The sequence below is a fragment of the Miniopterus schreibersii genome (assembly GCF_964146895.1).
Source record: "Miniopterus schreibersii genome assembly, chromosome: 2".
Lineage (NCBI taxonomy): Eukaryota > Metazoa > Chordata > Mammalia > Chiroptera > Miniopteridae > Miniopterus > Miniopterus schreibersii.
The window spans coordinates 182,943,468-182,970,046 of NC_138102.1; the positions used below are offsets into that span (position 1 = coordinate 182,943,468).

At 56.9% G+C, this 26,579-nt stretch overlaps 1 protein-coding gene across 3 annotated transcripts in view; it reads left to right on the plus strand.

Moving 5' to 3' along the window:
• The window catches only part of ZC3H7B (zinc finger CCCH-type containing 7B), a 41,583-nt gene extending 17,600 nt beyond the window's left edge, over window positions 1–23,983 (plus strand). For 2 of the 3 annotated variants that reach the window (XM_081129091.1, XM_081129092.1), the window contains exons 6-23: window positions 1,162–1,242; window positions 2,052–2,108; window positions 6,147–6,189; window positions 6,724–6,917; window positions 7,247–7,568; window positions 8,473–8,531; window positions 9,407–9,506; window positions 11,098–11,259; window positions 12,106–12,311; window positions 13,367–13,467; window positions 14,467–14,648; window positions 16,085–16,170; window positions 19,430–19,563; window positions 19,695–19,800; window positions 19,941–20,049; window positions 20,309–20,442; window positions 20,549–20,712; window positions 21,085–23,983. In XM_081129091.1, coding sequence (XP_080985217.1) covers window positions 1,162–1,242; window positions 2,052–2,108; window positions 6,147–6,189; window positions 6,724–6,917; window positions 7,247–7,568; window positions 8,473–8,531; window positions 9,407–9,506; window positions 11,098–11,259; window positions 12,106–12,311; window positions 13,367–13,467; window positions 14,467–14,648; window positions 16,085–16,170; window positions 19,430–19,563; window positions 19,695–19,800; window positions 19,941–20,049; window positions 20,309–20,442; window positions 20,549–20,712; window positions 21,085–21,331 — 2,487 coding nt within the window. In that variant the 3' untranslated portion in view covers window positions 21,332–23,983. The remainder of the gene's footprint in view (window positions 1–1,161; window positions 1,243–2,051; window positions 2,109–6,146; window positions 6,190–6,723; window positions 6,918–7,246; window positions 7,569–8,472; window positions 8,532–9,406; window positions 9,507–11,097; window positions 11,260–12,105; window positions 12,312–13,366; window positions 13,468–14,466; window positions 14,649–16,084; window positions 16,171–19,429; window positions 19,564–19,694; window positions 19,801–19,940; window positions 20,050–20,308; window positions 20,443–20,548; window positions 20,713–21,084) is intronic. The other variant, XM_081129093.1, reaches the window with a different exon arrangement.
• The last annotated feature ends 2,596 nt before the right edge of the window (window positions 23,984–26,579 follow it).

The following is a 26,579-nucleotide window of genomic DNA, read 5'->3' on the forward strand; positions in this document are numbered from 1 at the left end:
CACCAGGACCAGAAATTACCAAGAGCCTGGCCCTGGGCTGCAGGAGCTCGTCAGTGAGGCGGGAGGTGGACCGGTGCACAGGGTATCACAGCATCCCCATGGCCCCTCGTGCCCAGGCCACAGTCACCGTTCCTTTGCTTGCTGATTGGTCTCCCCCACTCGACTGGAACCTCCGTGAGGCCTGGGCCCTGTCTGCCCTGTGACTGGTGTTCCGGCTCCCAGCCTGTGCCTGGCACATGGCACACGTATAGTAAAACAGACTTGGAGGGAGGGAGGAGTGCCGGGTACTGTTGCTGAGCACTAACTGCGGGCAAGGCATGCTCTAAACCTCACCGGTCCTCACCGCTCTGGGCCTGTGCGTGATCCATGGCTTACAAAGAGTTCCAGGACCTTGTTTGGGGAAACAAGCACGTTGTAGAACAATTGGTATAATATGACCCCACTTGTGTAAGAAAAGAGAAAATCCCACAGAACAACACCAGGCATTTTTTTTAAAAACATTTTTTATTGATTTTTAGAGAGAGAGAGAGGAAGGGAGAGGGAGAGAGAAAGAGAGACAATGTGAGAGCGAAACGTCGATTGGCTGACTCCCCCCCCCCCATTGGGGATCAAGCCTGCAGCCCGGGCACATGCCCTGACTGGAAACTGAACCAGCCACCTTTTGGTGCACAGGACAGCGACCAACCGAGCCACACTGGCCCGGGCAAAGCTAAGCGTTCTTTATAGGTCCACATGCATGTGTGTAAATTCCTAGAAAACATCTGTAGGGAACACGTCAGACCAACAAGCTGTGCTCCCTCTGGGGAGGAGCCCAGGGTGAGGGTGGGTATCCGGGGCAGCGCTTGCTCTCTCACATTTCAGCCTCCACAGTGATACTATTACTTGCTTACTTACGAAAATTTAAAAATATAGTATTAAAATAAACAAAGATTGTTCCTTTCCCCCTCTTACAACAAAAGGAAAAACAGAAGCAAGGGTTTCTGGACCCAGCCCCACCACTCTAGCTGTGTGACTTGGGCAGCCAGCGTCCCATCCCGGGGGCTTGCTTCCCCGTCTGTAACATGAGGTGGCAGTGGGCTCCCCAGAAGGGCTGCACAGGGTGTCTGCAGCACAGCTTGGTGAGCCAGGCCGACTAACCTGCCCCGTGTCTTGTCTTCCCAGGATGAAAGCGTGACTCAGCTTGGTCAGGAGCTGGCTCAGAAGCTTGGGCTGCGAGTTCGGAAGGCGTATAAGAGGCCCCAGGTAGGTGGGCTCTGGGTGCTGGGGGGTCGGCAGGGGTGGAGATGGGGAGATCTGAAGAGGGGAACCAGCGCCTTTGGGGGAAGCAGGTCAGGCCAGGGCAGAAGGGAGTAACAGCGGGTGATCTTCCCTCTCTTTGGCTGAGAGCCCTGGACCGACTCTCAGAACCTTTAGGGAAAGGAAAGAACAGCCAGAGCCTCCACTCACCTTAGACACCAGCTGTTAAAACCCGTTACCTCCCCTGCCTTGGACAACTTCACACCCGGAGGTGGCCTCAGTTGACAGTGGCGTCCTTCAGCCTTATGTCCTCAAATAACACCCGTGTGGCGCATATTTGAAATGTCGGTATCTGTTTGGTTTGTCCAAACCCATGTATGTTCACTTGGCATCTGCCGTGTGCCGGGAAGCTACACGTAGGAAGGGTATGACTCGAGTCTCTGCTATGACCTTGAGCGAGTCAGTTCTCTCTCTACCTTACTTGCTGCACCTAGAACATGGGACAGTTATGCCCACCTCCGAGGGCTCATGGGGGATCAGAATGAGAGTGAGATGGCACCTGGTCTCATGCCTGGCACACTGTGGGGGCATGTGCTTGGAAGTCCTCTGTTCCGGTCATGGTTGCAGGAAGAAGGCACCCTAATATGACCCAGAGAGAGTGCAGTTGACTCCCGGCAGGCCAGGGGCAGGAAGCCTTGGAGGGCACCACAGACCCCGACCGCCTGTGTTGGGCCCCTCCGCTGCCCTGGTTCATGGGACCCTGAGCATCTTTCCAGGATCTTCATCTCTTCCCACCTCTCTCCAATCTCTGGCAGGAATTGGAAACCTTTTCTCTGCTCAGTAACGGCACTGCAGCTGGTGTGGCAGATCAGGTAGGATGGGGCCAGGACCCAAGCCTCCCTCCCCACCTCTAGGTTCATCCATCAAGAGAGCTTTGAATCCACTCTCTGGGGTATAAGTGACCTCAGGCAGCAGGTGCAGGGGCATCAGACCGAAGGGTCGGGCTCCGTCTACCCTTGTCCCCACTGCTACGAGCCAGGCACCTGCTCTGGGAAGAGGGGTGCCTGACAGCCTGGGCCCGAGTCAGGCTCACGAGGACAGCTCTGGGATGTACAGCTCTCTACCTCCCAGGAGGTGCCTCCTGTGATCACAGGGGCGAAGTGTGGGGACAGGCTGTGGCTGCCGGTGGTGGGAGTGGTCATTGCAGGGGAACCGTCAGGGCTAGCCTGTGGGACCTTGAGAAAGGAAACAAAGACAGCAGGAAGGATGGAAATAAGGAAGTAGGAAGAAAGGTGAGTGGGGCCAGGCCACTCAGGCCTTGTCCTGCGGGTGGTGGTCAGCCCAGCACATGCACGACCCCCACCACTCACCGCACAGGAATGGCCTGGACTTGGAGGCATTCTGGGAGATGAAGAACAGGCGATAAGATACTGGTGGAGCCCATGTCCTGCCTCCGTGTTAGACATAAGGGGAGACTGAGGCACAGACTGGGCAGGGGACTGGGCCACAGTCACACAGCAAGGCAGCAGCAGGCCTCCCTCCAGGGCATTACAGCACTTCCATTCATTCACTCAGCACGTCTGGGACCCCCGGGCTGGCTGCTGTGCCAGGGCTGAGTTACCCGTGTCTCTGCCCTTAGGGACCTCTCAGGCTGCAGGGAGGCAGGTGTGATCTCATCTGGTTTGTAATCAGAAATTATTAGCCTCACACATACTGAGTGTACAAAAAATAAATAAATGAATGTTTAGGCCATAGACTGGGTGATTTGTAAACAACCATTGTCTCTCATCCTGGAGACTGGGATGTGCAAGATCAAGGCGCTGGCAGGTTCGGTGTCTAGTGGGGAATCACCTCCGGGTTTATAGATGGCACCTTCTAGTTGTAACTTCAGAGGGCAGAAAGGGTAAGATCTCTTTGGGGTCTCTAATCCCATTCAGGAGGACTCCACTCTCGTGACCTAATCACCTCCCAAAGGCCTCATCCAATTGCATCGCTTTGGGGGTTAGAATTTCAACATATAAATTTGGGGTGGATAATCATTCAGACCATAGCAGTGAATGAATGAAGAATGAAAGGTCCCAAATAATTTCACAACCATGCCTTGAAGGAGGCTCTATTTCCCCCTATGGCAAAGGAAACAGGCACAGAGAAGTTAGGTGCCTTTTCTGAGTTTATCCAGTATGTGACAGGCACTGAGCTTGGGGCTGGATACATGGTGAACCGAATAAGTATGGTCCCTGCCCTCAGAGAGATCCCAGCCCAGGGCAGGTGGACACTAGCCTGATAGTTTCTGGTTATAAACCATGATGAGAGCCATAAAGACAGAGGGTGGGGAGGTATGGGCATTGGAAAGGGAAGGCCTGATTTAGACTGGGCATCAATGACCTTTAAACTGAGGCCTAAAGGTTAAGGTGTAGGCAGGGTAGGATGTAAGGGTAAAATAGCATTCCAGACAGAGGGGCAGGCACGTGCAAAGGCCCTGAGGCTGGAAGGAGCTCAGAATGTGGAAGGGACCTAGCGGAGGGGAGGCAGGGCCCCAGTGGGGCTGGAACAGTAGATAGAAGCGAGACTACCTAGTGCCTGGTGAGGAGCTGTCTTCTCATAAGAATGTTGGGAAGGCATTGATTCTGTTAATTTAGAAGATAATTATTGAATGCTGTGTACCCAACATATAATTGATCTAGGCTCTGGGGATCAAGCAGAGAGAAACAGACAAAGAGCCCCACCCTCATAGAATTTACAGTTTAATTAGAGGAAATAAACAAAAAGTGATAAACAAAAGGTAATAAATAAGTGATCAGTGTTATGTAGAAGGGAGCTGGGGAGTGCTGGAGCTACTGGGAGGGAGGGTGCAGATTTAAAGAGTGAGCAGGGAAGGCCTCAGTGAGAAGGAGACAGTTGAGCAAAGACCTAAAGGAGATGAGGGATAAGCCTTGATGAGTTTTGGGGGACCAGGCAGAGGGAACAGCCAGTGCAAAGGCCCTGAGGCAGGTGTGCCCAGTGTCTGAGAACAGCCAGAAGGCCAGGCAGGCTGGAGGGGATTGTGCAAGGTTCCTCCTTCGTTGTACCAGAGGTGATGGAGAGACAGGGAGTTATTCAGACAGATCTTATCCAGAGTTCCCAGATCTCAGGGACTCCTACTGGAGCCCCAGACTCATTCCTGGAGCCCCAGAGACTGGAGCCTTTTTGTTTTCATGGATAGTGGCATGATTGTGCATTAGAGGGTAACTCTGGGATGACCGTGGCTGGGTACGTGATGGGCTGTCCCTGTTTCTTCTTTCTTTTCCTGCAGTGACTGCCCTGGTTCAGGCCACATCCCACTTTTCCAAATCATGGCTGGCCTTCCTTTCTTGTCCCCCAACACTGTCCAGACTCCCCTCCCTGTTCTCATAGTGCTGCTGCACAGTGAACTCCAAAGCCAGCCCAGTGGGTCTCTCCTCACTTAGAAACCCTCAGAGGTTATTGAAGTATCTGTTTAAAAGTAACGTGATTAATCAGCATCCGCATACTTTAGCCCGGCATTCGGGCCCGGCCACCGCCTGGCTCTAGCCTCCCACCCCACTCTCCCCTCCTTCTGCATGCGCATTGGGTGACATGCGCGTGTATGTCCTCAGCTTCGAGAGAAGCTCATTTGAGAACAGGGGCTGTGGTCTCCTCTATTCTGTGCCTCCACATGGCACCACTTTGGAGCCAGACGGGCCTGGCCTCTGCTCACTGGTGGCATGACCGAGAGGAAATTATGTCAACTCTCTGAGCCTTGGGTGCCCTCTCTAAAATGGAGACAGTTGTGCTCAGTTCCTAGGTGGTTGCATGGATGAACTGAGCGCAACCCTGGGAAGCTAGCTTGTGGCGCCCGAGGCAGAGTTGGTGCTCACTCCACATCCCATGCAGCCCAGCTCAGTGGGGCCAGGGATGGGGTGGCCTGCCTCCAGGGTCCTCGCAGGCCAGTGAGCGAGTACACGACATAGCACCTGTTCATAGCAAGCAGAGCTGCATTGGGTGGACACAGCTGGTGCTCTGGATATTCGTTGAATGACTGAATAACCATGGCCAAAGGACCATGGAAAATGCGGGTAGAATCCCCAGCTATAAGAGGGCCAGCCCTTCATGTCCGCTGAGTCTGCAGCCAGGGGACCACAAATGGTGCCATGCATAGCATTGGGCACCCCAGCCCCTCGCAAACCATTCACCCCTTGTGCAACCTTGCTGGGGCCCCCACCACGTGCACAATGACCAGGGCTGGTCACAGGGATGGGGATCTGTGAGAAATCAAAGCAGAGTGGACTCCATGGTGGAGACTAGGTCAGAGCCTGCTTTAGTGCACCAGTGTGGTGCTGCATGCGTGCACACACACACACACACACACACACACAGCCAGATCCACACACCATGACACACACACTACACACACAATACACACAGCCAGATCCACACACAACACACACACTACACACACAATACACATAGCCAGGTCCACACAACACACACACAACCAGATCCACACACCATGACACATAACAGCACACACAGCCAGACCCACACACCACACTACACATATACACACACACAGCCAGATTCACTCACCACATCCCCCCCACACACAGCCAGATCCACTCACCATTACACATAACACCACACACACAGCGCACACAGCCAGACCCACACACCATACTACACATATACACACACACACAGCCCCAGATTTACACACCACATCCCCCCCCACAGCCAGATCCAGACACACAACACACACAGCCAGATCCACACTCTGGTGCCTTCCTGACCATACTGTCCAGTCCCGTGGTTAGTATCAGCAGTAGTCACTCGGGCCCAGGTGACAGTCTGAATGCTGGGCACCGAGGCCTCCCAGACAGTGTCTGCCTAACCCACTATGTCTTTCCTCTCCACAGGGAACTTCCAATGGACTGGGGTCCATAGATGACATCGAAACAGGTAGTGTCCCTGATGCAAGGGGGCAGGGTAGCTGCAGACAAGGCCTCCTGAGGGCTCCCTGCCCTGGGGACTCCCTGAATCATGAAAGCAAATAGTGGGTTAGGGAAGACACCCTGCAGGGCGGGGAAGCAGCCCTCCAGCCTGGGAGGGCAGGGACTGCCTCACGTGGGGTGGTGCTGGTCCCATGTTCTCCACTCCAGGCCCCTACTCCGGAGAGTACACCTCTCTCAAAGTCCTCCTCTGTCATTTTTCCTCACTGGTTTCCAGGAAGGGTCACTTTAAAAGTGCCACTTGAGAGGGCACTGCTTACTCAGAGATAAGGCATTCAGGCACTGAGCCAGGCCCATCAGGAACGTGTTGTAGGACTGAAGGACCCTCTGCCACTGGGGTCAGGCCAGCGGGGCAGGCACGGCCTCGGGCAGGAGCTGGGGAAAGGAGGGAAGGTGTTGGATGAGGAACCCAGGGCCCTGGGAGACCTTCCCCACTCCCACCAAGCAGGACCCCCTGCAGCTACTGAGTTGCCCCCCTCCACAGACTGCTACGTGGACCTGCGAGGCTCCCCGGCCCTCCTCCCCTCTACCCCTACAATGCCCATGTTCCCGCATGTTCTGGACCTGCTGGCCCCCCTGGACAGCAGCAGCAGGGCCCTGCCCAGCACCGAGGGCCTGGATGACTTCTCCGACAGGGACGTCTTTGGTCCTGAGCTGGACACCCTTCTGGACTCACTGGTGAGCCATGCTGCCACCCTTCTGCTTGCCTGGTCCCTGTCCCGCCCGGAGCTCCATCACACTCATCCTCAGGTCCCACGACAGGTGGAGGGAAGGGCCAATCTCCATGTCACGGCGGGGAAACAGGCCTTGGGAGGGAAAGGGACATGCTTGGGATAGAAACTCAAAGATGCAGAATGTGCAGCCCGAAGGGACGGTGAAGATTCCTGGTTCACCTTGTGGGTTGGCCAGGGCTAAGGCACGGAGGGATGGCTTGCCCCCAGTGCCCGACTGTGCCCAGGTCTAGGCTGTCAAGCTCTCCTCTAACCCCTCTGTTCTCCACCTTGCAGACTCTGGTCCAGGGTGGCCTGCCTGGCAGCGGTGTGCCCAGCGAGTTGCCCCAGCTGATACCTGTGTTCCCTGGTGGGACCCCACTGCTGCCCCCTGTAGTGGGTGGGTCCATCCCCGTCTCCAGCCCGCTGCCCCCTGCCTCCTTTGGCCTCGTCATGGACCCCTCCAAGAAGCTGGCTGCCTCTGTGCTGGATGCCCTTGAACCCCCAGGCTCTGCACTGGACTCCCTGGACCTGCTGCCGTACTCAGAGACCCGGCTGGACGCCTTAGACAGCTTCGGGTCGACCCGGGGCTCCCTGGACAAGCCCAACTCCTTCATGGGTGAGACTGGGTGGGCACAGTCACCCCTTATCCCCAGCTCCAGTCTCCGGAGAATGGAGTTGGGATTACAGCTCTGCTCTGCCAAAGCCCAGGTCCTTCACCCGGTCATGGTCCAGGGCCATGTCTTCTGAGGTGCTGTGTCTCCTGCAGCTCTCAGCATGTGTCAGGCAGGTATCTGGTTCAAGGTCGAACAGCAGAGCTGGGATAGGCGGGACTCCAGACTTGCGGGCTGGTGCTGTCTGCCCAGCCTCCAGGGCCCTGGGGTTGCTAAACCGGGGTGATCCCACAGGGATGATCCTGAGGCTGGGGGAAGGGGTTCAAGGCCATGGGCTCCTTCAGCACACTCTGAGCTGGGTGCCAGGAACCCAGAGAGGAAACAGGCCCATCTGGGCCATTACAGGACCGGCTTTCCACAGTCAGACGTAGCCCAGAGAGCTCACAGCCGAGGGGAATTCACGGGCTCTAGGAACACAGAGGGGCTTCACTCAGCCTCAGGGCCAAGGGAGGAGGTGATGGCGCCTCTTGAAGGGGGTCCTCTGCCAGCAGAGGGAGCAGTTCAACCTAGGCCTGCGTGACTGAGGGACACCTCCAAAGGCAGATGAGCAGAGCAGGAGGCAGGGCTGGTTGGGGGCCTTAAAGACCTGAGCTGGTCTTGGGAGACCTGTGAGCCAAGCAGAGGTGCTTCGGGTTTCTCCTGGGGACAGTGGGGGTGTGAAGATGTAAGCACAGGTGGACATGCTCAGGCTGGGACTCTCCCTGTGGGGCTAGAGTTAGGGGATCAGCATGAATGGGAGAAGCTGTACAGCCTGGGAGGTTTCTTTGGGTTAGAAAGATGGAGGGTCCTCGGAGGGCCCCTCACACCCTTCAGAGCAGGGTGGTAACCCCGTGTCTTCTCCTTGCCCAGAGGACACCAATTCACAGGACCATCGTCCCCCCAGCAGTACCCAGAAGCCAGCCCCCTCGGTGAGTGACTTGGTGAGGATTGGTGGCCTGGCATCGCATGCCCTCCCGGGGGTGGCAGGCGAGTGGCTGTGGACTTGGGGGTGGGGGGTGAGCCCTCTGCCTGGGACAAGGGGCTGCATCCCCCAAGGAGGGGCCCTTAAAACAGACAGGCCAGCGATGGTCTCTTCTCATCCTTCCAAATGGAGCTGTGTGGTGGGAGGGTGAGCAGACCCTCTTCCTCTATTCTCCCAGCTGGGGAGCTCCTTATAACACAATCCAAGAATTCAGAACATCAGGACTGGACCAGCCTTATGGGGCTGTGAATTGGTCTCTTGTCCGGGGTCTGACAAGAGAGGACACTGAGGCTCAGAGGGGCTAAGCAACTTCTCCAGGGTTAGTAACATCCCTGGTGTCAGGACTCAGCCAGGTTCTGAGTGTAGGAGGGCACTTGACCAGGACGTAGGCAGCCTGAACTCATGCCTCAGGCTAGACGCTAGCCGTGTGGCCCCAGGGAAGTTACCTAACCTTTCTTATCCTTGTGGGGACTTGGGAAGTAGAAGGTGGGGGACAGCTTGTGTGTAGGCCTCCTTTGGGGCCACTCCTATTTCTCTGCTTTTGTGTTGGGCATTTACTCGAGGAGAGACTCCAGAGCAAGACCATTGTCACCCTCACAGTCCCATAAGGCTGGTCGAGTCCTGATGTTCTGAATTCTTGGATCGTGTTATAAGGAGCTCCCCAGCTGGGAGAATAGAGGAAGAGGGAGGGTCCTGGGCTACAGTGCTGCTCTTGGATGGGATCGCAGGGTCATAGAGGCCCCTACTTCTGGTGCCCAGGCTGGCCCTGGTGGCTCCAGCTGTCATCCAGTGCCCAAGATGGCCAATTTCCTCTTGTCACAGCCAGAGCCCTCTATGCCCAATACCGCCTTGCTCATCAAGAACCCCTTGGCTGCCACCCATGAGTTCAAGCAGGCCTGCCAGCTCTGCTACCCCAAAACAGGTAATGTGCACCTTCATACTCCACCCCTGTGCCCAGAGATGCTGGGGATCTCAGGAGCGTGGACTGCCAGAATGACGGATTCTAGTGTCCCAGTCAGAGATGAGCACGGGAAACAGGAGCCCCTCGGGGATGTCGAGCAGACAGGGATATAACGTGGGAATTAGGGGCTTTCAGAAGCGCCAGGAAGGCTGGAGGACAGGGAGGGGCACTGCTGGCACTGCTGGTGAGCGTCATGGCCGCCCTGCAGCCCAGAGGCCAGTGCCGAGTCCAGAACCCAGCTGGCTGCTGCAAAACCCATCTGCCGGTGGGAATGCAGCCGGCACCTCTCCAACCTCTCCGTGCTCCACCTGAGTGAGGGTCACTGGGTGACTTCAAGGCCTGCCCAGCACCCAGCGGGCAGGAGTTTGGGAGAGATATTTCCTCATCTTCCAGACCCCAAATCCAAGGGAGGCAGTTCAGAATAGATGTCCAAGGTTGGTAGGTAATTTTTGTTTAAAATTTTCCAAAAAAAAAAAGTATTAATTTCAGAGAGAGGAAGGGAGAGGGAAAGAGATAGAAACATCAATGATGAGAGTCGTTGATCGGGTGCCTGCTGCATGTCCCCCACTGGGGACCAAGCCCGCAACCTGGGCACATGCCCTGACCAGGAATGGAACCTCGATCTCCTGGATCCTAGGTCAGTGCTCAACCACTGAGCCATGCACACCAAGAATTTCAGCACACCAAGAATCTCAAAATTCTAGACTCTAAGACTCAGTGTTTCATTTACCAGAATCCTTGTCCTGAAGTTCTAGAATTATATTCTCTTGGGATCCCAGAGTTAAAATCTTAGCAGTCTAGAATTCTCCATCTCAGGGTATTGGAATTGACAGGACCTTAGAGGTCATCCAGGTCCTGTCATCCACCTGCTGCAGGACCTCCCCCCACCCACACACACGTCACCCCTGACTGAGAGTCACTCCACCAGAGCTCCTATGGACCTGTGGAGACGGAGAGCAGAATGCCACCTTTTGGATGGCTGTGCCACGAGGCAGTTCCTCCTTGACCACCTCCCTGGTCCACATGCCACTGCCCCTGCCCTGGGGAAGCCGACTAAGGCCCAGGTGCACACCTGGTGCTGGCAGCCAGAGCACATGGGGCCCCACAGGGGCCATTTCCTCTTGGTCCCCTTAAGGAGATCACCCCACTGCAGTGTCTGGGGAGAGGAGGCCCTTGGCCAGCAGATCTGAGAAGACCAAGAAGAGAAAAGGGAGCAGGGGAGGGAGGGTGAATTGGGCAATGCCATTGGGGCAGGAGCACAAGGGAGGTGTTGTGGAGGCTGCTCTCGGCTGGGCACTGTCCTCGTAATTCATCCTAGGAAACACCAAAATGCTCAGGTAGAAAGGGGAGGGTGCTGAGAAGCGGCTCCTTGAAGGGCCTTCCCCCCGCCTCAGGCCCCAGGGGGCATATGGCGTGGGAGGACGCGGCGGAGGCCCAGGGGAAGGAGGTAGGTGTTTAGGCAGGAGGTCGATTCCCACGGCGTGGGTCCCTCAGCCGTCACCCTTCAGTTCTGCTTCCGGAGTCACAGTCCCCATCCACCCTGCACGCACAGGCCCCAGGGCTGGCGACTACACCTACCGTGAGGGCCTGGAGCATAAGTGCAAGCGGGACATCCTGCTCGGCCGGCTCCGGAGCTCCGAGGACCAGACCTGGAAGCGGATCCGGCCCCGGCCCACCAAGACCAGCTTCGTGGGCTCCTACTACCTGTGCAAAGGTGGGTGGCCTGCGACAGGGCCGGCTCTTCCCACACCAGGCTGCTGCTCTGCTCTTCGTCACAGGTGGACCGAGGTAGACAGAGCAGGTGTGGCCACAGAGGTTGACTCTCACATCTGAATGAGCATCTCCCACCCTGGCAGCTCTGCAGACGGGCGGGAATGTTCGGGATGCTACATTCGGGCTGGCGGCCTGTGCTCCCGCGCGTGAGGGTCGGACAGTCCGTGGAGACTAGCTCGTTACTGCTGCGGGGTCCCACAGGACTGCCTGCGTGTCGGACCCATGTGGGAAGAATCCATGTGGAGGCTTTAGGACGGGCCCACAGTAAGGGCTCAGTAATGTTAGCTTTTAAAAATTATTCTGATGTCATTGTCCTCACTTCTGGCTCATGTCAACTTGGTCGAAATTTAATGGATGGTTACCATGTACCTTAAGCGCTTCTATTCCTCAACCAAGCATCTTGGTGCCGTCTGCATAGTGATATGTGACAGTCGCAATACTGTTAAGTGTTACATATTGTCGCCCTTTTGTACCCCCTTCACGCACCCTCAAACTGGGTGGTGGAGCCCAGTGATAGCCATGCTTTGGAGATGGAAACGCAAATCCCCACCCCACCCACTCAGGTGTAGAGCGAAGAGGGGGCCCGGCCTGGAAAGGGCTTTCCCTGAGCCCTGCGATGCCACCCCTCCCAAGTCCTCGAGGTGGGTAGGCCACTGTCCACATGTCAGAGATGTGTCCAAGCCCCGTCGGGGGGTCGCTGGCCCCCGCGGGCCGCAGCGGTGGTCATGGGGGCGCTGTGGGCTGCCTTCCCGCCTGGCAGAACGTATGTCCTGTTGCCTCTTTGCAGACATGATTAACAAGCAGGACTGTAAGTACGGGGATAACTGCACCTTCGCCTACCATCAGGAGGAGATCGACGTGTGGACCGAGGAGCGGAAGGGCACCCTCAACCGCGACCTGCTCTTTGACCCACTGGGGGGCGTCAAGCGCGGCAGCCTCACCATCGCCAAGCTCCTTAAGGAGCACCAGGGCATCTTCACTTTCCTCTGCGAGGTACCTGCCTGCCCCCGCCCCCCGGCCGCCTCCGCGGTCGATGGCACAGACAGGGCTGGGGAGGGGCCCTGGCGCATGCTGCCGTGGAGCATCAGCCCTGGAACCTGGGGGGTTGGAGGCCTGACCCTAGATCAGTGGGTGCTTAGACTGTTAGGAAGTTAGGCTCAGAGGCTGCTGTCAGGCTGGAGCCCAGGCCTATCTGGCCCCCTCACTGTGGAGGGGGAACAGGCCAGACCTCCCCTTCCCTCACGGCCGCAGTGGGCCAGGCTCAGCGCCAGGTTTTTGGTTCTCATGCCCCCTCCTCACTCTGCCTTGTCCAGTTGTGCTGACTTCAGTGCCCGCTGCACCTCCCTGCCTCCTTCTCTGCATGTGTCCAGCCGGTATCCTCCCTGGAGTGTCCTCAGACCCTCTGAGGCCCAGCTCTGATCCAGCCAGCACCTCCAGGCTGTTGTTAATTCCTTCACCAGAGCTGTCACGGAGGACCCTTAGGGGCCGTGCCTCCCCACCCAGTCCTAGCATGGGCGGCTTCAGATCCGTGGAGTGAGAGCTCTGGGCCCAGGCTGCTGGCAGGGTCTGGTGCAGCTCAGCCTAACCCCTATCCACTGCACACCCAGCCCCTCTCTCTGACTCAGAGCAGGCAGACTTGGGGTGCAGGGGGCCTAGGTATCACAGGTCCCAGCCTCGCGGCTGCATGTACTTTATGAAACACTTGCAGTTTGGTTATATTCTTTTTGAGCCTCACAGTGACCCTGTGGGACAGACGCTGTGTGGTTATCCCCAGTTTACAGTTGAGGAAGCCAAAGTTCAAAGGCATGGAGTAACCCCTGCCCTAGGCATGGCATGGTGACTCCCCACCCAATGAGGGGTGGGATCAGGGAGAGCCCAACCCAGGTTACCTGCGAGCTAGAGCCAGAGAGGCAGGGGCCACAGACCCTGGGACTCCCTTCCTCACTTCCCAGACTCAGGTACTCAAGGCAGGGCTTACAGGGGCCCATCTGTCCACCCCCCACCCCGGGTGGCCATGCTGGGTCCCAGCCTGCCCCCTCCCCGGGCAGATCTGCTTTGACAGTAAACCCCGGATCATCAGCAAAGGCACAAAGGACTCTCCGTCCGTCTGCTCCAACCTGGCTGCCAAGCACAGCTTCTATAACAACAAGTGAGTGGGACCCACAGCCTGGCTGGGGCATGGGGGTGCGTGGAGAGGCTCCCTGGGGCAGCTCAGATGCCTGGGAAGCAGCTGAGGCCAGAGGGTGGACCTAGGGTATCCAGGCAAGGGGCAGAATTTAGGACTCAGATCCAGCATCCACCTGGGAAGGACAGACAGAACCACCTGTCTTGAGCATGTGTATTCCAAGCATTCTCTGGGGTGTCTGAATGATCTCTGTAGTCCCGTGAGGGCGGAGTTACTCTCTGTGTTGTACAGATGAGAAAGCTGAGGCTCAGAAGTACTCTTCAGACTAGTGGGAGGCTACACCTCTGACTCCCAACCGGTGGCCGCCACTCTCATGACACCAGAGTCGGACAGAGTGGGAGGGGTTGGATAAGCCAGGCACCACCTTTGCTTCCTCTGACCCCCTTGGCTCTGCTGCAGCGGGAACGATGAAGCCCAGGCCCTGGAGTCAGACAGATCTGAGTCCAAGTCCCAGCCTGGTCAGTGGCCTGTCCTATGTCCTCTGGCCACTGTGACCCTGGTTTCCTCATCTGTACAGTTGATGACGATCCCAAGTCTCCAAGGTTGCTGTGAGGATAACTGAAATCACTAGCCCAGAGGAGGTGCTTTATTATTGTGGGTGCAAGGCCAGTTCTGGAGCATTAGGCTGGGGAACCCAAGGGAAATGCCCCTCCTCCCAGCCATTGGCGCTCCCTCCTCCCAGCCTCATAGTAGGTAGGAGCTGGTGTCCTGCTCCTGAGGGCAGCTCCATCCTTGAGCTCACCCCAGACTGAGGCCAGGATAGGGGCACACAGCTGGGGCTCTAGCCTAGGGCTGCCTGAGCGTAGCACCTCCACCTGTCACCTCCTGTGCCACTGAGTTGTAGACAGTCCACAGGGCAGGAGGCACCCGGGAGAAGCCCCTCCCCTCAGCCTGCCCGCACTGGGGAGAGCGGCCCCAGCAGGTTGGGGGCTGCGGACTGCATTGTGCCCCACACGCCCTCAGGTGCCTGGTGCACATCGTCCGCTCCACCTCCCTCAAGTACTCCAAGATCCGCCAGTTCCAGGAGCACTTCCAGTTCGATGTGTGCCGCCACGAGGTGCGTTACGGCTGCCTGCGGGAGGACAGCTGCCACTTCGCCCACAGCTTCATTGAGCTCAAAGTCTGGCTGCTGCAGCAGTACTCAGGTGGGCGCCGGCAGGGGCAGGCTCTTGCTCACGGTGGGTGGCTGCCCGGTGGCAGGTGGAGAGGGACTTCGGTTCAGAGGAGGGAGCCGAGGTTTCCTAAACATCACAAAGGCTCCGCTGAGTCTCAGGGAGCTGCCAGGCTCAGAGGATCCTGCGTTTCCCCCTCTCCGGGCACTGCCAGGGGAGCAGGCAAAGGCAGGCGGAGCCGGGATCCTGCTCCGTTGGCTATCTGGGTGGTGGTCAGAGGTCACCCCCCATCACTGAGCCTCCATTTGCTTATCTGTGAAATGGTGATCATCCCTGCGTCACAGTTGGGATTAAAACTGTTCACTCCCTTTCACTCCCTCACTCACCTAACAGAGTCATTGAGCACCTACTCTGTGTCGGGACTGAGTAGAACCAGTGAGGTCCTTGCTCTCAGGGCTGGTCTGTGTACGCGAGGGCAAGGCAGACAGTGTAAGCAGTGCGTGTTCCACCTGGTCCAGGACACTCACTTCTCCCCACTCCAAGGTTTCTGACCAGAGTAACTGGGAGAATGGGGTTGCCCTGCCCTGAGAGGGGGAAGGTGTAGGAGGTTGTTTGGGGGTCACATCCAGGCCCAGTGTGGGATGTGGGGAGTTTTAGCTGCCTGTGGACTTCAAGTGGAGATGCTGAGCAGGCAGCCGGATGCGCACCCTGAAAGTTCATGGGAGAGGTCTGGGCTGGAGATGCGTATTTGGGAACCATCAGCAAGAAAACAGATGTCAGGCACAGTGGCTGGCCCAGAGTCAGTGGGTGATGACAGAGTGGCCACCGTGGAGCAGTATCCACAGGACAGTGTCTAAAGCGAAATCAGTTCTGGGAAAGGGACTAGAAGGCTGGAGAGGGATGGGAGGGGGGTTGGCTTCGTGGGAGAGGCTCCAAGCTGCACCCCAGAGGGGGACTCGGTGTCAGCAGTCAGATTGGGAAGGTCTGAGCCACCAGACTGGCAGTGAAGAGGCATGACTTGGGGCCCTCAGTGAACTTGGGGCCAGGCACAGAGCCCTAAGAACCAGTGGGCTGGAGGCTGCACGCAGGGGTCAGGCCGAGGCCCCACTGAGTGAGACGGGTCAAGGCAAGGTGCTGACCAGCTGGCTCAAGACGGGGACAGTGGCACAGGGTCAGGGAGTCACCATGCCCTGCTGCAAGCCAGCATCTCTGTCCCACATTTCCCACTCTTGGCTGCATTTTATTTCCTCAGCGCCTGTGGCGGCTTAGAGCAAGCCTCTGTCCCAGTCGCAGAACAAACAGGCCCAGAGGCCGTGGCGGTTTCCCTGCACCCCGCCTTTTCTGTGGCAGGCCTCACTGGGGAAGGGGCCCCTCCACCTGGCCTGGGGTGGCACCAGCACCTCTCAGATCCCTGCCCCTCCTCTCTGAGCTCCTTCAGGGACACCCATGTCTGCTCTCACCCTTCCTAGGCATGACCCATGAAGATATCGTCCAGGAATCCAAGAAATACTGGCAGCAGATGGAAGCCCACGCGGGGAAGGCCAGCAGCAGTTTGGTAAGGCCCCGGGTTGGCGATGGGGGTGGGGTCAGGCCTTATCCCTTTACTTGGGCATAATTTCAGATTTACCAGAAAATTGTAAAAATGGTATAACGAATATGTGTATACCCTGGATTCCCTAGAAGTGAGCATTTACCACATTCCACACTCACTTTGTCCTGTGTGTATGTGTGTGTACTTACACATACACATTTATGTACAGAAATGTACACACTTTTTGTGTGAACTATTTGAAAATAAGTTCCAGACACGATGCCCCATTAGCCCTAAATACTTCAGTGTGTATTTCCTAAAAATAAAAACACTCCCTTACTGGACAGTTATCAACATCACAAAAGCAACGTTGGTGTAACGGTTCAGATTCTGGCGTCCTCCTGTCAGATTCTGTGAATCAGTCCCAAGTCCCGAGTAACACACAGCATTCACCCACTGTGTCCCTTATGTCTTCTTTAATGCAGAGCAGTTCCTCAGTCCTTCTATCTTTCATGACCTTGACATTTGTGAAGAGCCGGTTGCTTTGTAAAAGGCCTGTCCGTCTGGGATTGTCCAATGGTTCCTCAAACCTCAGGGTGATGTGGTGTCCTTCTCGGGCCACTCACCACGAGGCCATCATCTGATTTGTCCTTTTACTGCTAATAACTTGATATAAGGTGCCACTGTGAAGTTATAGTTTTTCCCTTTGTAATTAATAAATATCTTTTGGGGAGATACTTGAGACTATGTAAATACCCTGATTTTCCTCAAAATTTCATCCACGGATTGTGTCACCCCCCCATCCCTCTTGAGCTTCGCCCTGGTCCTGAAGATTGAGCTGTGGCATCGTGGCTTTTGCAGATGAGGGCAGGGAGGCTCCGAGCATTCTCAGACCTGCCCAGGGGCACACGTAGTGGAATAAATCCCAGGTTCTCTGATGTCTTGTTTGGAGTTTGTTCTGCTCCCTCCATCCTGCACCATGCCCTTCACCCCTGAGGGTTCCTCATCCGTATAACGGGGACCATAGTCTTGCCTGCCATCTCCCAGGGTAGGTGTGGGACTCCCAGGAGCCGACCACCCTGCAGCTCGCTGGGTCCCGGCTCTGCACTGGCCCTGTGCCATCCCCAATCCTCACACCTGCCCCAGGAGGTAGGGGTGGTTGTAACTTAGATGACAGTGGGGACAGACGGGGTGGTCTCAGGGCACAGGAGATGGCAGCTATGATATGACTCCTCTGTGCCATCCACACATGAGGGACAACTCCCTTACTTTGCCAGGCCCACCCACTGATCAACATGGGAGCACACTGGGCCCTTGGCCCATCCTGAGGCCAGCCTGGGTGTGGCAGTGAGCCAGGGAGCAGGGCAGGCTGGGCGGTCAACAGGGCTGCCCGGCTCCCTTGTGCCTTGCCTCTCTCTTCCTAGCCCCCTTGTGTCTGGTCTTTTTCTGTCCCCTCTTCCTGGTTGCTCCCCTCCTCCATCCCTGTCCCAAGAGGTTTAGTTTTGCTCCTGGCTGGGAGCCCAGCTGAGCACCAGTGAGGGGCTAAGGTTGGACCTGCAGCATTGTCTTCTAGAGAGAAAACACTGAATCCTTGCCGCCTCCTATCCCTCTGACCCCCCATCCTGCCCAGGACTGCTGCCAGGGTCCCCAGGACTGGGTACTCTCCCAGCTGCCCAGGGGTACCATGACAGGCTTCCACCCCCTCCTGCTGCCAGACCCCACCCTCCTCACCAAGATGCCTCTCTCGGGCCTGGCTCTGGAACAGGGCTTCCGTGCCAGGCCTGGTCCTGACCCGGGAATGGGCGTCTTGTTTGCTTGCCATCATAGGGTGGGGCCAAGAATGAGGTGCCGTGGTACAGTTGCTTGGGCCAGTGCCTGGGACACAGCCATCCCACAAAGAAGCATGAGCACCCACCTCACGCCAGGTCCCTGTCCTCAGGCCACTTACCTGTGGGTGGGTTAGTAACCTCCCTGAGCCTGTGCTTCTGCTCTGTCAAATGGGAATGATCCCACATACTCCCAGGGCTGCAGCAAGAGGTGAGACTGGGCCATTATGACAAGTGACCTGGTGTGGCAGTTTGTTCACACAGTGGCTAAGCCACAGCACCCCTCCTGCCCCACATAGCTCCCCTGTGAAAAGGTGAGAATCCAGTGGTACACCTAGAAGTTAATAGTGATGCAGTCAAACCTGCTCACCCTAGCACAGGCCATGTCCCAGGGATAAGTCTGTGGCTTTATTGGGACGATGTGTGTGTTATCCTGGGGCCGAGCCAGGCTGCAGTCTTCCAGCTACCGGCCAGGGGTCAGTCAACACACAAGGACAGAATCCCTTCCTGCTCCAGGGCAGCCCCTGGGCTGGGCAGTGCCGGGGCCACGGGTGCATCTATGGCAGGGGACAAGTACCAGCCAGCCTGGAGAGAGAGTGCTGCCTGGAGGGGTGGCCCTGTATCTTGAGACTCCAGGAAGGATAGGAGGCTCTAGCTAACAGGAGGGGGCAGCTAGGTTGTAGGAGACAAGGCTGGGTGGGCACTTTTCTCACCTCTTGCCCCCGACCCTCACCCAGGGGTGCAGAAGAGCAGGAAATCCTGCCTACAAAGGAAAGGCTGGGCAGAGGACGGGGAATGAACACTGTGGGGCCTTAGAGTGTCCAGGGCTGCCCAGAAGTCTGTCCCACTGCCCATCGCAGGCCCCTCTATCCCCACCCACTGCAGGTGGCTTTCCACCTTCTTGGCCCTGCTTTCTACCTTCTGGGCCCTGCTCTCCATCAGGCCCAGCCCTCCTAACTAGATGAGTCAATCAATATGAAGTAGTTTAGGTGCTATGGGGAGCTCAGAGGATGGGCACCTGCCACTTAGGAGAGCTCCAGGAAGGCTTCCTGAAGGAGGTGCTTGAGCTGAGTTTTGAAAATTTCTAGAACAAACCTAATGAAGAACAGAGAAATGGCATTCCAGGAAAGGGAACAGCATGTGCAAAGGCAGGGAGGCATGAGGTCTCATGCTGTGCCCAGAGAAATGCCAGCAGCCCCGCAGAGCAGACCCATGTGGACTAGCCAGCTAAGGCAGAGAGAACTGGATCAGGAGTCAGGAGCCTCATCCCAGGCCTCGCTTCCACATTAAGAGGCCGTGGGCCTGGAGTTTGGGTGTCACTTCCCACTGGTAAGCTGTAATGGACTGGCCCATTCCAAGGCTCTGGGCAGCCCTAATGCTCCCAGAGGCCACCTTCATGATGGACCTCAGGGCCTCAGCCCTGGTGCCTGTGGCTTCACCAGCTCCTCTGCCCACAGGGTGCCCCACGGACACATGGGCCCAGCACCTTTGACCTGCAGATGAAATTTGTGTGCGGCCAGTGCTGGAGGAACGGACAGGTGGTGGAGCCTGACAAAGACCTCAAGTACTGCAGTGCCAAGGCCCGGCACTGGTGAGTGGGGTGCGGGCTGGTTGGGGGCCCCTGAGCACCACAAGTGAGGAGGCTGTGGCTCTCTGTGGAAGTCACACAGTCTGAGGCTCTGCCCAAGCCCTCCCCAAGTAGCCCCCTGTTCTGTCCCACAGCTGGACCAAGGAGCGGCGGGTCCTTCTGGTGATGTCCAAGGCCAAGAGGAAATGGGTGTCTGTGAGGCCACTGCCATCCATTCGCAACTTCCCACAGCAATACGATGTGAGCGCTGCAGTGGGGTGAAGGGTGGCAGCGGGACCTCGGGTGGGGTGCCATGGGGCCCCAGGAGGGCTTGCCCTCCGGCTGGGGCAGTGGCACAACCCAGCGGGACTCAGCAGGCTCTCCCCTCGCCCATCCCACAGCTCTGCATCCACGCGCAGAATGGCCGCAAGTGCCAGTATGTGGGGAACTGCTCCTTCGCACACAGCCCAGAGGAGAGGGACATGTGGACGTTCATGAAGGAGAACAAGAGTGAGCGGGTGGGATGGAGGCCTGGCCCTGTGTCCCCTCATTGCTGGACATCCCAGCTCCTCAGCAGGCCCAAGACCACCTTAGGCACCGGGCCCTTCTCCAGGCGCACCAGGCCGCACCCTCACTGGTCTTCTGGGGGTTGACCGGGCAGCCCAGCCGCAGGGCCTGAGACCTCCAGTTCTCCCATCCAGCGGGGGTCACAGGGCGGAATGGATGGAGCTTCCCCTCACCATGCACTCTGTCCCCTATTTCCCACCAGTCCTGGACATGCAGCAGACCTACGACATGTGGCTGAAGAAACACAACCCAGGGAAGCCGGGGGAAGGGACCCCAATCAGCTCCCGGGAAGGGGAGAAGCAGATCCAGATGCCCACGGACTACGCCGACATCATGGTAACGCCCCGCGTGTGCTGGGGCTGTGCTCTGGCCTGACTGGGGAGGGGCTCAGCCTCGGGGCTCAGGTGTGAGGAGGGGGCACCCATGGTGGCTGTGTCCCCAGATGGGCTACCACTGCTGGCTCTGCGGCAAGAACAGCAACAGCAAGAAGCAGTGGCAGCAGCACATCCAGTCCGAGAAGCACAAGGAGAAGGTCTTCACGTCCGACAGCGACGCCAGCGGCTGGGCCTACCGCTTCCCCATGGGCGAGTTCCGGCTCTGCGACAGGTGCCGGCGGGGGCAGCGCCCAGGTGGCCTGGGGAGGTGGAGGCTGGGGCCGGTCCGACTCCTCTCGGCCTGGAGATGGCACACAAGGGGTGGTGTGTCCAGGAACAGCTGCTCCTGGATGCGAGCAGCATGGGGCTGGGCAGGACAGGGGTGGAGGGTGGGGTGGGGCCTGGCCAGACCCCTGCTTTGCAGCCCGAGGTCAGGTCCGGAGAAGGCTGGGACGTGCCAGCCTGCAGCGCACTGGAGCTGCCCAGGGAGGGGCTTGTCTTGGGGGAGGTTCAGCAGCTGGCCCAGGCCCAGCAGCCTGTGCTAGACAGGGCTTGGGCTTGGGCTTGGGCTTGGGCTTGGGCATGAGCCTCCTGCTGCCCACAGGCTCCAGAAGGGCAAGGCCTGCCCAGACGGGGACAAGTGCCGCTGCGCTCACGGGCAGGAGGAGCTCAATGAATGGCTGGACCGGCGCGAGGTGCTGAAGCAGAAGCTGGCCAAGGCCCGCAAGGACATGCTTCTGTGTCCAAGGGACGACGACTTTGGCAAATACAACTTCCTGCTGCAAGAGGACGGCAGCGCTGCTGGCGCCACCCCAGAAGCCCCTGCTGCTGCCACTGTCACCGGGGAGTAGGGCCAGGTCTTGGTTGTGGGAGAAGTCCTAGAGTCGGGGGTGGGGATGGGTCCGAGGGCCTGGTAGAAGGGCCAGGGCAGGCTGGGGGTCAGGGGGCTGCCCTCATGAGGCAGCCCCTGGCCCCGGAGCCCCACCCATCCCATCTGCCCCCACTACCCAGTGTGCAAGCCCGGGTGCACGTGCTGTGGTCTCAAGGCGTCCCAGGGTCTTCATCCTGCTGAAACTCTGGGCAGGTCCTCCCCCACCCCCAGGGCTCCTGGTTGGACCCCTCCAGCTTCAGCTACAGCTTTAACTTCTGTCTGCTCCTAAAGGGGGCCCGAAGCTCAGGGCTGGGGAGCTTGAGGTCCCTACTTGAATCTGCAGCAGGAGGGTCCTCTCTGCCCCACCTTCATTCCACCCCCACCTCCCTGGGGACAGATCAGGACACAACAGAGGGCAGGAGGCCCCAATTAGCTTTAAAGTGCAACCCCAGAATGGAGCTGGGACACTATACTGGTCACTTACTCTCTGGGGCCTCAGTTTTCCCTCTGGTTGGAAGAGTGGGAGGGGCTGGGCTGGGTAATCTCTGGAGTCTGCTCTCTAGTGAGGCCACCAGCCCAGCCCCTCATTCTTGAGCCACTGAATGTAGATGGTAGATTCTGAGCCTTTGGCGATGACCCAACCCAAACCCCCGTTTTGCAGATAGGAAAACTGAGGCCTAAAGGGGAGGAGTGATCTGCACAGGGCCTCCATCCCCCGTCATGAGGTAGAACTGGGTTGCAAATTCTGGTCAGAAGACTCAGGGCCGTTGTTAGCTGGAGCTTCCAGGCTCTCGGCAGGTATGTGACAGCCTCTGGATCAGTGTGCAGCTGGCGTACCAGACAGTGCCACCCAGCAGCTGGGGAAGGAGGCTCAGGGGGTTGGTCATGTCAGCACGGTGGAGGGGAAGTGCCCTCCTGAGGATGGTTGTGGGGAGTGTAGCAGCAAAGCTTACTGCCCCACGCCGCTCAGGGACAGGTAGTAGGGAGAGGTGGGCATGGGCAGGGCACCCGTGGGCTCAGGTTCTGCATGAGGTAGTGGAGTGAGAGGGATGCGGAGAGAAGGGAGACATGACCCTGGGCACCATGGGCCATTCTAGGACCAGACACAGCCCCTCTTTCTTGGGGACCCAGCATGGTCCTTTCCCCCTTCTCCCCTAGACCCAGAAATATAATTATGACTGTCTGTCCTGGCCCCTCCCTGCTCCCCAGCCCTGCCAGCTGCCTAGGACCCCAGCTGACTCCCCAGCCCCCACCCCCACCCACCAAGCCCCTCTCCTGTCCCCCCTCGTCTAGTCTAATGTCTTTGTGCACCCTCTTCTCCATCCCACCCCCTGTGGGCAGACCCAGCCTCCCCTGGTTCCCTAGACATTCCAGAATGCCCCACACCATTGGCACAAGAAGTGGGGCCCCCCCGGGAAGGAACCAGGGACCACGGCTGAAGTCGGGAGTGAGATGGAGAGTGTAGAATACCCCTTATTTCTCCACAAGCAAGGATTGATAGTGTGCAACGATATGGGGACGGGCATCCCGGGCTGCAGAGAACCCTGTTCCTCTTGCCCCCACCGCCCAACCTTTCCCAGTAACTGTGGCATGCATCCCTTCCTCCCCCGCCCCCCCCAGCAGGCCAGCACTGCAGAGTTTGGGTGCTGGTGGTGTGGCTGGAGGGGAGGAGAGACCACACCCAATGTGGGGGCCGTGGCCATGAATGTCAATGGCATTTGTTTTCCCTGATCTGTGGTGTTGCTGTCCGTTGTCACCAGCCTTGTTTTTAGTGTGTATATATGTCGCCCCCGTGATGCATATATACACAGGTATTAAATATATCGCTCTATATAATATTATATATGTGTGTGGTATCCAACGAATCACTTCTATTGAAAGATAAAGATAAAGAATTTGGCCAGAGAATGCAGCCATCCTGGTGTAATTTGGAGAGGTTTTCAGGGTTGTCAGGCCATTTTCCAGGGTTCAGCGACTAGAGGTGATTGGGGCAGAAATGGCTTTGCCTGGGCGCAGCTCTGCCTGACAGCTTACAGACCACCCCTCGTGGGGAGAGAGCAGGAATGCTCAAGAACAGGAAAGGACTGATGTTTGTCTCTCACCCATGGGTGACAGTCCAGATTTTTCTTCAACCTGTTACCTGTCCAGGGCCCTTGGAATCTGGGCCTTCCTGTCCTGGCCAGAGCTGGACCCCCGAGCAGGAGGCAGGAAGGGGGTGGGGCAGAGGGGGGCAGGAGTATATTTGGAATGATGAGGATGATTATTTCAGTTGTGGCCCTGACTGGGAGGCTTGGAGAGTTGAACCAGGGGCCTGTGCCCACCGCCACCAGGCAGGGACAAGATGTCATGGAGAACAAGTGATGGGGGGGCGCCCTTGATGCGAGTGTCCCTTTGGGATGGGGCAATGAGGGATGCTGCATTTCTCAGCTGGGCAGGAATCAATTTAATGGTCCTTTTAAAATGTGTATTAAAAATTTAAGAATACCACACTTTAATATTAAATATTCATAAGGTCTAGTATCTTGATAATAATGTAGACGTTTTAATAACAATTTTTGTCCTTCTTAAAATAAAATGAAAGAAACTCACTTCTTTTAGCCTTTGTTCTAGAAAATAAACGTGTGCATTTTTACCTCTGTCCCCAAGGTGTCGCTCCTGTTCCTCCCTGCCTGGCCCTTGCGCCTGGGGCCCGGGCTGCTCTATACTCGTGGGCAGAGCTGGCTGGCGCTGAACAGGCCTCAAGGCAGACATTCCAAGGGGTGAGGGGCAGGTCTGTCCCTGTGTAAACAGGGTAACTCAGCTGACCCTGGCTCAGGCAGCCTCTGCTGACAGGGACAAGCTGTGCTCTGCACAAGTGGCCCCAGTGGCCACCCTTTGCTGGCTCTTCTGCAGCCTGCCTGATTGCGGCCCTCCTTGTGGGCTCTCCAGCACCCACACCTCCCTGCTTTTGCCATGTGCACCGTCCTGGGTTCCAGAGAGCTGGCTCTGTGTCCTTTCTGGGTGTGACTTTTCCAGAAAGGTGAGGGGCCATGTCATGCTTTGGAATATGATCCTGACTGCAGCTGGGTGCAAGGGAGATCCAAGTCACATGGGCTCCCTCATCTTTAAAAGGAGAGTGTATCAGGTCAGGAATTCTCAATGAGGGGCATCCGTCTGTGCTGGAGGTACTTTTTCAAATCGCGGACTGTGTGTGGTTGCACGTGATGGAGGGGGGTCCCAATGGGGGGGCTGCACACGCTCATGAGCCAGCTCACCAGTCAGCTTTAAGCTACAGTACAGAGTGACCCCAGGAGCAGAGGTCCAAGACCTGGGACTTCTCCGAGGGCAGGGAATCATTTGGGCCCGGTATGCAGTAGGGGCTGAGATACATGATCAATGACCAGATACATGATCAATGCCTGAGGACCTTCTGTGCGCCGGACACTGTGGATGTGGCATCTGTTCTCCACAGCCCTGCACGGTCAGCGAAGGTTCCAAGGACCCTCAGAAAGGAGGCAGAAAAAAAATCGAGAACCACTGGGAACTGGCTGATGGGCAAAGGTTCCTTCAGCATTGAGGGATGGGGTTCTCAGCATCCCTGGCCGCACCCTGGAAAACCGGAGTGGCATGACAAAGTACTGTTCCCAAAAGAAAAGGACAGACCTATCCCTGGGCTGGAGAGATCATGAGCCTACACCAGGACCTCCTTTGATTAGAAAACCAAAGAGAGTAAAATAAGCAAAACTTCAAAGAACCCAGTGGACAAAGTTCTTAAATTCTCATCAGTTCCCCTAAATTTTCCTCTGGTCCTTGTTGGTTCAGGTTGGTAGCATAAACTGAGCACCCACCCATCTTGGACCCTGGGAATACAGATTATTGAAGAATTATGGCTTTCCGTGAATCCATGATGTGACAGGCTCAGTTGTGGGACAGACACCCCAAGTGCCAGGGATGGCACCTCATCTAGGTTGGGTAGCCAGGAAGGGCTTCCTGGAGGAGGTGACACCAGAATTGAGGCTTAAAAAATTGTATCATTGTAATCAATGTGCACTTACTCTGCATCTTCCTTTTTCTCTCAGTTGTATTTCCCATGTGCATCTCCCTGCCCCGATGTAACCTAGATATTTATGGTCAGTGGTAGACACTTCATCAAGGCGACAGCTGGCTTGAGCAGCCCCCAGTTATTGAATGCAGGCCCATTTCTGGTCTTCAGACCTGTGAATAGGGGCTGCAGTGACCACCCCCCCCCCATACCCTTGTGGGCTCCTCCCTGCCTTTGGGGAAACTGCTTCTGAGGAGAGGTGGCTGTCAGGGACCTGGGGGTGCAGGTGTGGGCAGCTCTACACATCTCTAGAAAAAGCCTTGAGGGCTCTACCAGAAACTGCATCCACATATACCCCCAACCAGGGGAGCCATCTATAGCAAGACCTCTGAGCCAGGAAACCCCAAGAAGTGCAGACAATCCCAACGCACCTGCCATGCGGCCCCTCTGAATGTCCCCAGGCTTGTACACGGCCTCCCCTCTCCTACCTCTGTGCTCCCTAGCATCTTGACTCAGAAACCTGCTGATGTGGCCCCTGTGTGACCATAGGTGATGCTGCTAGCTGGACACACTGGGTGCAGAGTGGGGGTGCCAGGTGGGCTGACTCAGTGGCATGAAAATTCCTTAAGGGTAGGGACTTGCCTGGCTGGGTTTGTTATTTAACTTTGAATTCCTCACAAGAGCTAGGCTGTGCCAGGTATGCAGTAAGCACTCATTCCTGGTCTTAGAGGCTTGGAACTTTTCTACATTGAAAGGGGTCTGCAGAGAGCTCGCAGGAATGGATCTCCGAGAATGAACTGTTATGCAGCAGGTGGGTGTTGTTGAGACATGTAGGGTACTTCCTATTGCCTCTGAAATCACGCTCCGTGGGCACTGACCCACTCCACCTTTGTGGTAAACTGCCCTTGCACGTGACAGGGTTCTTGGGCCAAGGAATGGTTACTGTACCAGCTCAGCCTCAGTCGGCCCAGCCTGCAAATCGAGGCATCCTGCACACCAGGTCCACCGCATCCTCTCCCCGGGCCCACAGAGGCGAAGGCGCTAGAAAGATAAATACAAGATTAAATTTGTTATGAGGAAGGGAAATGGGGAGGAGGGGCTGGGATAGAAATGACGTTTCCAAAGGATACCTTTATCAAAAGTTTTCAGCTTTGAGCCATATACTGTTCTTTGTATTCAAAGATTGAAATTAATTTTAATTAATTTG